The 14,005-nt window shown below is 37.6% G+C and overlaps 1 protein-coding gene across 4 annotated transcripts in view; it reads right to left on the bottom strand.

The window, feature by feature from the left end:
- Window positions 1-14,005, bottom strand: part of SBF2 (SET binding factor 2) — a 467,712-nt gene that overhangs the window by 362,508 nt on the left and 91,199 nt on the right. For 3 of the 4 annotated variants that reach the window (XM_044919516.1, XM_044919517.1, XM_044919519.1), the window contains exon 2: window positions 2,978-3,063. In XM_044919516.1, coding sequence (XP_044775451.1) covers window positions 2,978-3,063 — 86 coding nt within the window. The remainder of the gene's footprint in view (window positions 1-2,977; window positions 3,064-14,005) is intronic. The other variant, XM_044919518.1, reaches the window with a different exon arrangement.

The raw sequence follows: 14,005 nt of genomic DNA, 5'->3' as shown, positions 1-14,005 counted from the left end.
TTGTGGCTGAGACTGAGAGTCAGTATTTCATGTGGTAATGGATTTAAAACCTAGCTCTGCTGCATCTTAGCTGTTAGAGCTTAGTGAAATTGTTTAAACTTCCCTAATCCTCAGTTTACTTATCATAAATTAGGTATACTACCATCAATCAACCAATTAATGTGAGTTCATCATAATCTATCAATCCTATGCAACTGTTAAGATATTAACATAAATGTTATATGCTAAAAGTTTTTCCACTATTTTGGAAGGGTTAAGATTTTTTTTCCCTATAAATCACAGGAACAGTGTCATGATCACCCTGGACTCAACAAACCACTTAGAGGGGCGCCTGGGTGGCTCAGTCGGTTAAGCGTCTGCCTTCGGCTCAGGTCATGATCCCAGAGTCCTGGGATCCAGCCCCGCATCAGGCTCCCTGCTCTGCGGGGAGCCTGCTTCTCCCTCCCCCTCTCTGCTCCCCCTACTTGTGCCTTCTCTCTCTCTGTCAAAATAAAATAAATACATAAAATTTTAAAAAACAAACCACTTAGGGACTGAGCCAGATCAACTTCAATTAGACTAAAATTTTATTAGGCCTATATCTGGTCTTGATACTACTTTGGATTACACAGTATTTCACAGTTATTCAAGTTATTGCTATTCAAATGCAGAATGATTGCATGCCTCTAATACATCAAGCATAGGACAAAGCAATAAATAATAAGAAGACAAAAAATTTAAGTTAATGATTCTATTATGTTTTAAAAATGGGCTTTAATAGATGTTAGATCAACAAATTTATTTTGTACTTGACAAAGCACAAGAGACATTAAGAGTATCAAAATTGCATTCAATGATGGAAAAATTAAAAAATAAAACAATTTCCAATGTAATCTAGCAGACCAAATACTTTTTAAATATTAATCCAGCACAAAAAAATCTTGAAATGCTTTGCTAAGAATCAGCCAAGAGGTCATCTAGGGAAATCTTAGGTGAGAAAAAGTTCTGTCTACCTCTTAGCACCTCCACTTCACCCATCAGCAGCATAGGACTCTACTTGTTATTGAAGATACACTGATAGCACCTGAACATGGGAGTGTCTGTCACACAAAGGAAAAATACCATTTACTAGGTAGTGAAATCAATATGGGTCTCTCCCTCACTACTGGAAAAACATCGGAGACATCACAGTGTCCATGCCCCTGGCTTTCAAAACACAAAAATAATCCCTTCCCAGTCATAGCTAAATAGCCCCAATAATGTCTGCTGTTCTTGAAACTTGTAACAGTGGTTTACTGTTCACACTGTCAAAATGATGTAGTTTATTTCCCTCCACACTTTGCTATGAAGGTCAGTAAGAACTCACAAAAGAGTTCTCAATGGTCCACAGCACCAAAATCTACCCCTTTCAAACATCACTTTCGGATGCTGAAGCAGGGCTTGAAAGCTTTGTTAGTGCAAATACCCAGTAATTCACACCACAAGGCTAATTACAAGTATATGTATGCATATACATATATGTATATGCAGAAGAGAAGGATATGTATATGCAGAAGGAGAAGAGAAAGGACTACAAGGGGCTCTCCAAAAAGTTACTTTTGCTTAGATCCTCACATTCTTTCCCCATTTTTAATATCAAAATTCAAGATTTGCCTTCTCTGTGTGTCTACAGAACCCACAGCTTTCTTTATACAGTTGGGTTGTAACAATCAAAATTAAGCATTCAGCAATGTATCTTTTATCGAAATGGACAGTCATTAGCTAGAATGAGAAAATTCACAATTTTCAACATCAGTTTTATTCCTAATGGGTATCTCTGACCCATGATAACAAGAGAACGAACAATTCTGCTGCAGAGGTTGGGGAGGAAGGGGAGAGGCTGCAACATGTAGAACAAACGACAATAACAAAACAATTATCATCATCATTATCAACAAGCTACCTCATTTGCTGAGCACTTACTTTATGGAAGCCATTGTTCTCAGCATTTTGTATATTTTTTCCCATTTTATCTTTACAACACCCTATGAGATTGGTATTGTTGTTATCTTCATTTTATAGATGAAGACACTGCTGCTCACAGAAGTTAAGTAACTCGTCTAAAGTCATACCATTCAGCTGGGATTTCAACCCAGGCAGTCTCCTCCAGAGCCTGCACTCTTCACTATCAAATCATACCAAATGTTCTCTCAACAAGAACTACTTTAAAGAACAGTTCTCGTGTGTGTGTGTGTGTGTGTGTGTGTACACTCACACAATATAAATACATATAGACACACACATACACACATATCCATACTCCACCATGTTTGAGAACAAAACTTCATAGTCATATTGCAAAATACCTTAGTACTCATCTTTCCAGCCCCTCCTTTTACCACCATGGATCTGTCATCACTTAGATTGTCCTGGCCATCAAAATTACGCTCAATCGTTAAACTCCTTTAAAATGACTGACAAAAATAAAGCAGTTGAATTTCACTATTATAAAGCAATCTGCAGATCATGTGCTAAAAAGAATTCAGATTTGTGACTTCAAGACCAAACTGAACATGACTGGTGATCATTAAACCAACCTCTGGGAGGGGAGAGGAGGGTGTCTGTTTTTCATTTAGTTTTCACCAAAACAATAACGTGAAAATGTTCAGACAAAAATATAGTAAGTATTTGTTTAGTGACACACTATCACTGAAGCTAACAGGCTAAGATTTTGACTAATGAATCAGAGGAATTTTTCAGCTTCCATGTACATAAAGATCACTAATTTCTTCTTGAATATTATAAAGAAGCTTAAATGAGAAAAGAATAGCAAAACAGGCATTCCAGAATCAATATATTCAAAGGTTACTATACTTGGAGACAGGGGGATTATTTCTAGTAACATGTTACAGTAAATCACCAGATTATTTAACAGTAACTATACAACAAATATAACCATAAATGTAGAATAAAAAGAAAAGTATCATTATAAAAGTACAATAAAGCAACACCAACTTACCAATTCAATTCCCTGTGGAAAAGGTGTATCATCCCAGTCCTTCTGTGGAAATCTCTGGATTATTTTCCCCAGACCTGCTCCTGACCCTATTAAAATCAAAGTGAATTAGTTATATAGCACAAAAAAAGTCTTAATACTCGTTATATGAATACTTATTTATAAATGAGTATTTGCTGAATAAATAAATAATTAAATATTCTCAAGTTTCAAAGGGCATAAAAGTATTTACCTTCTAAACATAATATTGGAATAACAAGCAATCCCTATCCTATAGACTCTCAAAAGAGGGACACATATGAAAAGCTAGGAAAAATAAACAGAGGCATTAAAATCTAGAGCCCTTACCATACCATGAGAGAACTGCTCCTGGTCCCAATAAGGAAAGCAATCTTCTCAGTACCTCTAGTTGAAACTTAAAAAAAAAACTTCTAGGGAGGGCGCCTGGGTGGCTCAGTTGGTTAAGTGACTGCCTTCGGCTCAGGTCATGATCCTGGAGTCCCTGGATCGAGTCCCGCGTCGGGCTCCCTGCTCGGCAGGGAGTCTGCTTCTCCCTCTGACCCTCCCCCCCTCATGCTCTCTATCTCATTCTCTCTCTCTCAAATAAATAAATAAAATCTTTAAAAACAAAAAACAAAAAAAACTTCTAGGGAGACAAAATAATCCTAAGTGACAAATGAAATGGGACTATTAGCACTATGCTTCAGTTACGGGCTACATAAGCACTATTACAGGTAAAATAAGGATTTTTAGAGTGGCCTGAGAACTGGACAATTGTCTAAGCAGGGTTTCTTAACATCAGCACTATTGACATTTTGGGCCGGGTGATCCTCCATTGTGTGTTGGGAGGCAGGGGAGGGCTCATCCTGTCTAGGATATTTAGTTTAACAGCGTCTTTAGCCTCAACCCACTATCACTGCCAAGTCATTACAACCAAAAACATCTCCAGACATTGCCAAGTGTCCTGGGAAAAGGGGGCAAATTGCCCCTGGTTGAAAACCACCAGCCTATAATATCACTGTTGTAAAATTATCCTGTGATTCTAAAGAATAGATCAACTTATAATCGAACACTGGAGAGATAATCTATGAGTAACTTAGGGATGGAAAGTACATGTTAGATCTAAATTACTTTTTGCTAAGATACTTTTTTTTAAATTTTATTTATTTATTTGACAGAGAGAGACACAGGGAGAGAGGGAACATGAGCAGAGGGAGTGGGAGAGGGAGAAGCGGGCTTCCCACGGGGCAGGGAGCCCAATGTAGGGCTCGATCCCAGGACCCTGGGATCATGACCTGAGCTGAAGGCAGACGCTTAACGACGGAGCCACCCAGGCGCCCCTCTTAAGATACTTTTTAGAGTGTCAGGTGCTTGCATATTTTACATGCTGTCCCAGTTGACTTTGTAGCGAAAGCAACAACACCTACCTTAAGGGAGCCTTTAACACCTGATTCAATTTGCTAATTGAAAAAATTATCCACCATCATCCATCACCCTCTCCCTGTGAATTCAACTTCCCCCGTGGCCTTCATCTAGAGTTCAATCACTTTATGGCCAAATTTTTATCTTTAAGAGATAAATAAAAAGTTTAATTCATTTAACTGAACAACTCAGTACTGTGTTGTAAAAATGAGGTCACATTTGAAAAAGGCAAAATAAAAACATTCTCAATTAAATGAACAACTGCTGCAGTATAATAACTCCTCATATATTCGTCATTATAGGGGAATGAAAGATTTCATTCAAGGTAAACCTAAATTAAAAGTGGTTTATCACAGGCACTTTTTCTTTTTCTTTTTTTTTTTTTTTAAGATTTTATTTATTTATTTGACAGAGAGAGACACAGCGAGAGAGGGAACACAAGCAGGGGAGTGGGAGAGGGAGAAGCAGGCTTCCCGCCGAGCAGGGAGCCCGATGTGGGGCTCGATCCCAGGACCCTGGGATCATGACCTGAGCCGAAGGCAGACGCTGAACGACTGAGCCACCCAGGCGCCCCGATCACAGGCACTTTTTCAAAATCCACCTCAAACATAACCACTTCTGACATGGCAAGCAGAGCTAATTCAACAAATTGCTAAATACTAGGGATAAACAAATAAAAAAGACATGGCCCCTATCCTCAAGAAACTCATAATTATTAGGAGGTACAGACAAATAAACTGATAATTTCAGTATATTATGGTAAGTGCAAGGATAGAAGGGAACCTAACCCAGCACAGCAGAGAACCCTATGGAAAACTTTCTAGAAGAAATGACAACAAGCTTTTTCTTTCTTTCAGTACCATCTTTGTATCTCCAAGCACAGAGCATCCTGAATACCTGGCATTTAGTTCATACTGAGTTAAATGTTAATTTTAATAAATTTGTTAATATTGACAGAAATTGTTTTCAACTCACATCTCCCTGTATTTTCAGAGATAAATGCATCTTATTTATCTTATATTTAACAAGGTATCCATATACTGTTTATTCAGTTCTGAGAGTGACATGTAATCTATTTTAGGCTCAATAAATACTTTATATTAATTTTTACTAATTACAAAAATTATAAATGTGGGGCACCTGGGTGGCTCAGTCATTAAGCATCTGACTTCAGCTCAGGTCATGATCCCAGAGTCCTGGGATCAGGCCCCGCATCGGGCTCCCTGCTCAGCAGGAAGCCTGCTTCTCCTTCTCTCACTCACCCTGCTTGTGTTTCCTCTTTTGCTATCTCTCTCTGTCAAATAAATAAAATCTTCTAAAAAAATTTTTTTTAAATTATAAATGTTAATTATAGAAAATTCTTTAAATACATGAAAATATAAAGAAATCACCCATAATTCCACAGCTAGAGAAAATTACTGTTAATATTTCAGACTATTGGGCGCCTGGGTGGCTCAGTTGGTTAAGCGACTGCCTTCGGCTCAGGTCATGATCCTGGAGTCCCAGGATCGAGTCCCACATCGGGCTCCCTGCTCGGCAGGGAGTCTGCTTCTCCCTCTGACCCTCCCCCCTCTCATGTGCTCTCTCTCATTCTCTCTCTCAAATAAATAAATAAAATCTTTAAAAAAAAAATATTTCAGACTATTTTATCCTAAGTTTTTTTGTGTACACATGTATTTTTGTACACATGTATTTTTTTTCTACAGAATTGAGATCACACTAAACTCTAGCTTTATCTATTCATTTATTACTCGGTATTTCACAATAAGCCTCTGCTGTTAAACATACATTTTCTAGCTTCTCACTATTATAAATAATGCTACAAAAAGCATCTTTCTATATGAATCTTTATCCTCACCTTCCTTTTCCCCAGAAAAATTCTTAGATATACACTACTGGGTCATTCTGTAAATTCTTTAAGTATGAGACTAGTGGGGTGCCTGGGTGGCTCAGTCGCTAAGTGTCCGCCTTCAGTTCAGGTCATGATCCCCGGGTCCTGGGATCAAGACCCGCATCAGGCTCCCTGCTCAGCGGGGAGTCTGCTTCTCCCTCTCTCCCACCCCCCCGTTTGTGTTCCCTCTCTTGCTGTGTCTCTCTCTGTCAAATAAATAAATAAAACCTTTAAAAAGAAAAAAAAGACTAGCATTTTCACCACATTCTTACCAACTATTGTTATTCTAAACATTTGTTTGCTTTAATTACTATCAATTTGAGAGATTAAAAGTTCTTCTTTGGCAGCAGTATAACTTTCAAAAGTTCTTCAGAAGTAACATATTTACTGATTTTAAAATAATATGCAGTGTCTCAATTAACACAAAAGCTCAGTTTGAAATACTGATATAACATTTCTAAATGCACATAGAAATATGATTCATGAATGATATGATTTTCAGTTATATGATAATGTTATCTGAAAATGGAAATTAGGTTAGAAAATGACAAATAAAAATGGTAAAATAATATCTCACTACAAATAAAATGTGGAAAGAGCTCCAATAACTTGGTTTTCAAATATATAAATTGCTGCAGCTACCAACTTTTGAGGAACTTATGAAAGTATCTTACAAAAAGTAAACGAACATTGTTTGATTCTTGTTTCTTGATTTTTAAGCATTTAGTCTGAATATTTAAACTCATTTTCCTAGTTTATGTTTTATCTGACACTTATAGGCAATACTGGTTGTATGTAAGAATGCTAAGAAAATGGCATTTTACATTGAGAAGCAAGCCACAGTGAGGGAAGAGTGTTCTAGAGTCAGATGTCCACTGTGGACTGATCCCTATGTCCAGAAGTAAAGTATGCCATGTCCACCAGAGTGGCTGTGGAAGCAGTTCTTATTTGCACCGCATATTAAGTGGAGCTGAGTTATTGGGTTGGGGAGGAAGAAATTCCTTAAAAGAAAGGGGACCACTTCCTACAAAGGAGAGGTGCTAGGCAGACAAAATTGTGATTGTCCACTGCATTGTATGTAGCTAACCCGGAAAAGGAAGGGGTAGTTATTAATCAGTGCCTTCATGTTTTCTTTCCAGTCCCTAGTCTCCTACCCCATCATAAAACTAAGAAATATGATGACTAATGTAGTTAATATATTAAAAGGGGATGTTCAGCAGGACACCAGCACACTTGGAAATGCTTTTCTTTGAAAAAAGTATATATGCTAGACAAACTGTCCAAAACAAATTTAGGAAGGGTGAGGAAATACTGGTGTGGTCAGGCACACTTTTCCCTCCTTTATGTTTGGTAACCCACTTTCCCCTGGGTCCTGCTAGGGCTGCAGGCTACCCAGCTCAGCCACAAAGATTAGTAAGTGACCCAGGATGATCCAACCACCCATCAACCCCCTGACAGAGTGACTGTTCTAGCTTTGGCCAATGACCCCAGAAGAGCCCAACGTATTCTCTGGGGTTGCTAACTAATATACTATAGGTGGGGCATTGCCAGAAGCTATAAGGAAGAAGTATATCTGGGGCACCTGGGTGGCTCAGTCGTTAAGCGTCTGCCTTCGGCTCAGGTCATGACCCCAGTGTCCTGGGATCGAGCCCCGCGTCGGGCTCCCTGCTCGGCAGAAAGCCTACTTCTCCCTCTCCCACTCCCCGTGCTTGTGTTCCTGCTCTCACTGTCTCTCTCTCTCTCTGTCAAATAAATAAATAAATAAATAAATAAAAATTTTTTTAAAAAAGGAAGAAGTATATCTGCAGAAGAGCTATTGACTGAGTAAAGATCGATAAGGCAGAGAAATGTAATACTCTGCTCTACACAAAACAGGATACTTGTTATTTGTTGTTTGTACCACCTGACAAAAATTAGTTATTTGAGTGCCTTCTACGTGTGCTTAGAGTATAGATGTACAAAATATATACTGCTCGGTTTAATACAGACTCTGAACTTTGAGAGATGCTATTCTAATATACAAATCACTAAGTCTTTTTCTGTGATACGTTTATCTAAACAACCAGATCAGAGGTTACCTACACTAGACTTGTTATATGATGTCCATCTGCTCACATCCTTTTCTGTCAAAGATGGCATGACTCACAGTTCAAGGAAGGGCAGCAGTCACATTCAAGAACATGCAATCCTATCATTCCTCTTGCCAGCCAGAAAGAAACTACTAAATCCTTTACTTGGTTATTACATTTACTGTTACTTGTCTATCTCATCTCACTAGAATGAAAACAATGATTTTGTCCTACTTTGTTTACTGATGTATCTAGGCACTTAGACTAATTCCTGGTATTTATTACATACTTAATAAAATACTTGTTGAATAAATAAATGGGACTATTGGGTAGGCAAGGGCATCTATAAACTGGCAAGCAACTTTTGACCAGAATGACCTGACTGTAAAAGGTATGCTAGACAAATCAAATCCTACTGTGAAAGAATTTTGATTAGGAAAAATGAGACTAAAGCAGTAAAAAAAAAAAAGGTATCAAGACTTGCTATGACGGGGGCACCCGGGTAGCTCAGTCAGTTAAGCATCTGCCTTCAGCTCAAGTCATGATCCCAGGGTCCTGGGATGGAGCCCCACAGGGGCCTCTCTGCTCGGTGGGGAGCCTGCTTCTCCCTCCCCCTCTGCCGCTCCCCCCTGCTTGTTCTTGCTCACTCTCTCTCTCTGTCAAATAAATGAATAAAATCTTAAAACAAAACAAAACAACAACAACAAAAAACAAAGAAAAAGACTTGCTATGATGTAGAAAAAGGTCAGGCACCACAGGGGGTCATGTGTAAAACCCAAGTTATAGAACAAAAGAAACTCTAGGCAGACTTGCCAGCAGAAACAAGTAAAGAATATACATATGTAGAAGGAAGCAGAGATGCCACAAGAAAAGGCTGTACAGCTAAGTTCTACCACCAGTAAACTCTGGCAGCACCATAATGTCTGTCACCAAACTTTGGAAGTATTTTTATGATATCCTTCCCTCAAGCTAGAATGAATAGGTCTGTATTACTTGTCACTAAAGAATCCAAACCAGAATACACACGTAACAAGCTCCTTGATAGATCAGCTCTTTCAAACTGGTTAAAGATCTGGAAACAATTAATTAAGAAATTTAGTCAGAAAACTTGAAAAGTAGGAAGGGCATAAGAGAATATTGTGTTGCAAATACCTGAAGAGCTATTACATGAAAGAAGATGGAGTGAAGCAGACTAGAGCCAAAGATATAATTTTGGGTTATTTTTTAGTTATTTTTGAGTCAACATAAAGAACCTTCTAAGAATGACAATTATCAAAAAAACCAGAATGATCTGCCACAGAAAGCAATGATCATACCTGAAGTTTTAGAACAAGCTACCAATTTTTCTGGTCTAGGAAACCACGCAGAATGGTAAGAGAACAAATCCATAAAAGCTGGCAAGCAAACTATCACATAAATTCATTTCTTCAACAATAACACTATGTCAGGTCTTGTGTTAGGTGCTAAGGAGAGAAGGATAAAACTTGCTGTGAGAATATTTAGAACTTGAATTGAGGTTTTTGAAATGCAAATAAAAGGGCAGATGTAGGCACAGTATAACGACAGGAAAGATTAGGAAAGAAAACTGTATTGTTTAGAAATCAGGTCATGAGTCTAATGAAATCAGAGACAGACTACAAAATTCCAAACTAAAAAATTCCACATTTTGGAAAAGAGCTATTTCTTACTTCTATTTTGACGCACTAGCAGCATCATTTAAGCCCAAAGATGAGAAATGTAAACTTTCAAGAATCCAAAAAAATAAATAAATAAGTAAGTAAGGGAGTATCCAAAAGAAAAAGCTTAAAAGCTGACATCCTTTCATGGCTTAAAAAGCAATTCAAAATTGTCTACAAGTGCAGGATGCACACACGAAGACTTCTTCTCACGATGACTTTGTTTTTTGTTTGTTTGTTTTTTTAAAGATTTTATTTATTTATTTGACAGAGAGAGAGAGACACAGCGAGAGAGGGAACACAAGCAGGGGGAGCAGGAGAGGGAGAAGCAGGCTTCCCACGGAGCTGGGAGCCCGCTGTGGGGCTCGATCCCAGGACCCCAGGATCATGACCTGAGCCGAAGGCAGACGCTTAATGACTGAGCCACCCAGGCGCCCTAATGACTTTGTTTTTTAAATGATTTATACACCTAACAAACTTTATACTCAGTCCAGTATTAAAGTTTAATACTGCTAAGATATTCATGAAAAACTGTGGGAATTTAAGTATGGACTTTCTGACTGGCTAACACATTTCAAACTAAACTTATTATTATTTACATGCAAAAACAAAAGTTTCTTTAGCTCTATTAATAATGAAGCATATTTGCCTTTTTCCGTGTAGCTTTGTCACTAAGCATTACACTGGGAGGTAGGGGAAAATAGAGAGATTGGTAAAAGGGTACAAACGTTCAAGTATAAGTTGAGTAAGGTCTTTTCAACATCTATTTATGATAAAAATTCTCAACAGATGGGTGTAGAGGGAATGTACCTCAATATAATAAAGGCCATATATGACAGTCCCACAGCTAACATCATACTCAACAGTAAAAAGCTAAAAGCTTTTCCTCCAAGATCACAAACAAGATGAAGATGCCTGCTCTTGCCACTTTTAAAACATAGTATTGGAAGTCCTAGCCAGAGCAATTAGGCAAGAAAAAAAGAAATAAAAGGCATCTAAATTGGTAAAGGAAGTAAAATTGTCACTATTTGCAAAGGACATGATATTATATATAGAAAACCTTAAAGACGCCACCAAAAAAAGTTAGAACTAATCAACAAATTCAGAAAAGTTGCAGGATACAAAATCAATACATAAAAATTGATGGTATTTCTATACACTAATAATAAAAAAAAACTATTGGGAAGAGAAACTAGGAAAATAATCCCAGTTACAATTACAGCAAAAAGAATAAAATACCGACAAATGAATTTAATCAGGGGGATAAAAGACCTGTATACTACTGCAACTGCAAGACATTGATGAAAGAAATTAAAGAAGACACAAATAAATAGAAAGGTTTTCCATACTCATTAATGGGAGAGTTCTTCCATATTGTTAAAATGTCCATACTACCCAAAGCAATCCACAGATTCAATGTAATCCCTATCAAAATTCCAATGGCTTTATAGAAATAGAACAAACAATCCTAAAATTTGTATGAAACCAAAAAAAGACCTCGAATAGCCAAAGCAATCATTAGAAAGAACAAAGCTGGAGGCATCACACTCCCTGATTTCAAACTATATTACAAAGCTATAGTAATCAAGATGGTATGGTATTGGCATACGTTATGATCTCAGAGTCGTGAGATGGAGTCCTGCATTGGGCTCTGCTCTCAGCAGGGAGTTGGCTCAAAATTCTCTCTCTCCCTCTCCCTTTGTTCTCCCTTGCTTGTGCTCTCTGTCTCTCTAAAATAAATAAATCTTTTTTTTTTTTTAAAGAACTCCTACAACTTAACAACAACAAAAGTCAAGTAATCCAATAAAAAAAATAGGCAAGGACCTGAATAGACATTTCTGCAAAGAAGAGATACAAATGGCTAACGCCATATAAAAAGATGCTCAACATCACTAATCACTGGAAAATCAAAACCATGAGATATCACCTCACACAGATTAGGATGGCCACTATCAAAAATCCAAAAAATAAAAAATGTTAGTGAGAATGCAGAGAAACTGGAACCCTTGTGCACTGTTGTCTAGAATGTAAAATGATTACAGCCATTATGGAAAATAGTATGGAAGTTCCTCAAAAAATAACAAACAGAATCACCATATGATCCAGCTATCCTATATCTGAGTATACATTCAAATGAACTGAATATAGGATCTCAAAGAAATATTTGCACATCTGTGTTCACTGGAGCATTATTCATAATAGCCACGAGGTAGAAGTAATCAAAACATCCATTAACAGATGAATGGAGAGGGGTGCCTGGTTGGCTCAGCCTGTCAAGCCTCAGACTCTTGATTTCGGCTGAGGTGATGATCTCAGGGTTGTGAGATCCAGTCCCCCCATCGACTCCACCACGCTGGGTGTAGAGCCCGCTTAAGATTCTCTCTCTCCCGGGCGCCTGGGTGGCTCAGTTGGTTAAGCGACTGCCTTCGGCTCAGGTCATGATCCTGGAGTCCCGGGATCGAGTCCCGCATCGGACTCCCTGCTTGGCAGGGAGTCTGCTTCTCCCTCTGACCCTCCTCCCTCTCATGCTCTCTGTCTCTCATTCTCTCTCTCTCTCAAATAAATAAAATCTTTAAAAAAAAAAAAAAGATTCTCTCTACCCCTCCCCTTTTTCTCCCTCTCTCTTAAAAAACAAAAACAAAAACAGATGAATGGATAAAGAAAATGTGGCATATACATACAATGGAATATTATTCAGCCTTTAAAAAGAAGGAAATCTTGTCATATGCTACCAAGGGAATGAGCTTTGAGGACATTAGGCTAAATGACATAAATCCATTACAAAAAAACAAATACTGCATGATTCCATTTACATGCAGTATGTAATGTAGTCAAGCTCTTAGAAACAAAGTAAAATGATAGTTGGTAGGGGCGAGGGCAGGGTGGAAAGGGGAGTTGTTCAGTTAGTAAAAAGATTCAGTTTTGCAAGATGAAAAAGCTCTGGGTATATGTTGCAAAACAATGCGGTATAGTACACATACAGTAGTTAACACTACTGTTCTATATACTTAAAAATGTTTAAGATGGTATACTTTATATGTTATGTGTTTTTTACCACAATTAAAAAAAAAAGATGGCACAACCAAAAACTCATGGACAACATTTACAACAAAACTAGGTGAAAAGGTATCCCCAAAAATACTGCAATTGGAGGAAAACTACTAACAATCACAAAGCCTGCAAGTATCAGCATCTTTTGTGCAAGAGTAAGAAGGAAGCAACAATAATGGCTTGAGAAGAGCAGACAAGAAAACAAGAGTACCCCAAGATAGCCAGCAAGTATGCACTGGAAAGCTGAATGGCCAATTTAAAAACAGCAACTAAAAATGGAAGAGCAAGGACAACACTTCCACAACAAGAACTAAAATTGCTGGAGCAATCTAGCCCCTCATACTGGAGAAACTACAGGGAGTGGAATCAAAATCGAGCAGGAAAGGACTTACACTCCCTGACTTAAAGACTTACAATAAAGCTACAGAAATCAAGAAAATGTGGTACTGCCATTAAAATCAATAAATAAATCATATTAAAAGACAATAAAAGGAAAACCTTAGAACTGTCTCAATAAATGCAGAAAAAGCATTTGATAAAATACAATACCCATTCATGATTAAAAACAAACAAACAAAAAAATAAAAACAAAACAAAACAAAAACCTCAGCAAAGCACAAATACAACTTCCTCAATAGATAAAGAGGATTCATAAAAAGCCTATGGCTAACATCATACTTAATGGTTAAAGACTGAATGTTTACCCACAAAGATTCAGAAAAAGGATGTCCGCTATCATGACTTCTATTCAACACTGTACTGTAAGTCCTAACTAGTGCAATAAAAGTAGAATACTGTCTTTATTTGCAAACAACTTGCAAAAAAAATCATAAGAAATAAAAAAAAGGCACTAGAATAAACGAGTTTAGCAAGACCTCAAAGAGTCAGTATAAAAATATTGACTGTATTTCTATATACTAGG

Source organism: Neomonachus schauinslandi, chromosome 11, assembly GCF_002201575.2.
Source record: "Neomonachus schauinslandi chromosome 11, ASM220157v2, whole genome shotgun sequence".
Taxonomy (NCBI): domain Eukaryota; kingdom Metazoa; phylum Chordata; class Mammalia; order Carnivora; family Phocidae; genus Neomonachus; species Neomonachus schauinslandi.
This window is presented reverse-complemented; position numbering and strand designations above follow the sequence as displayed.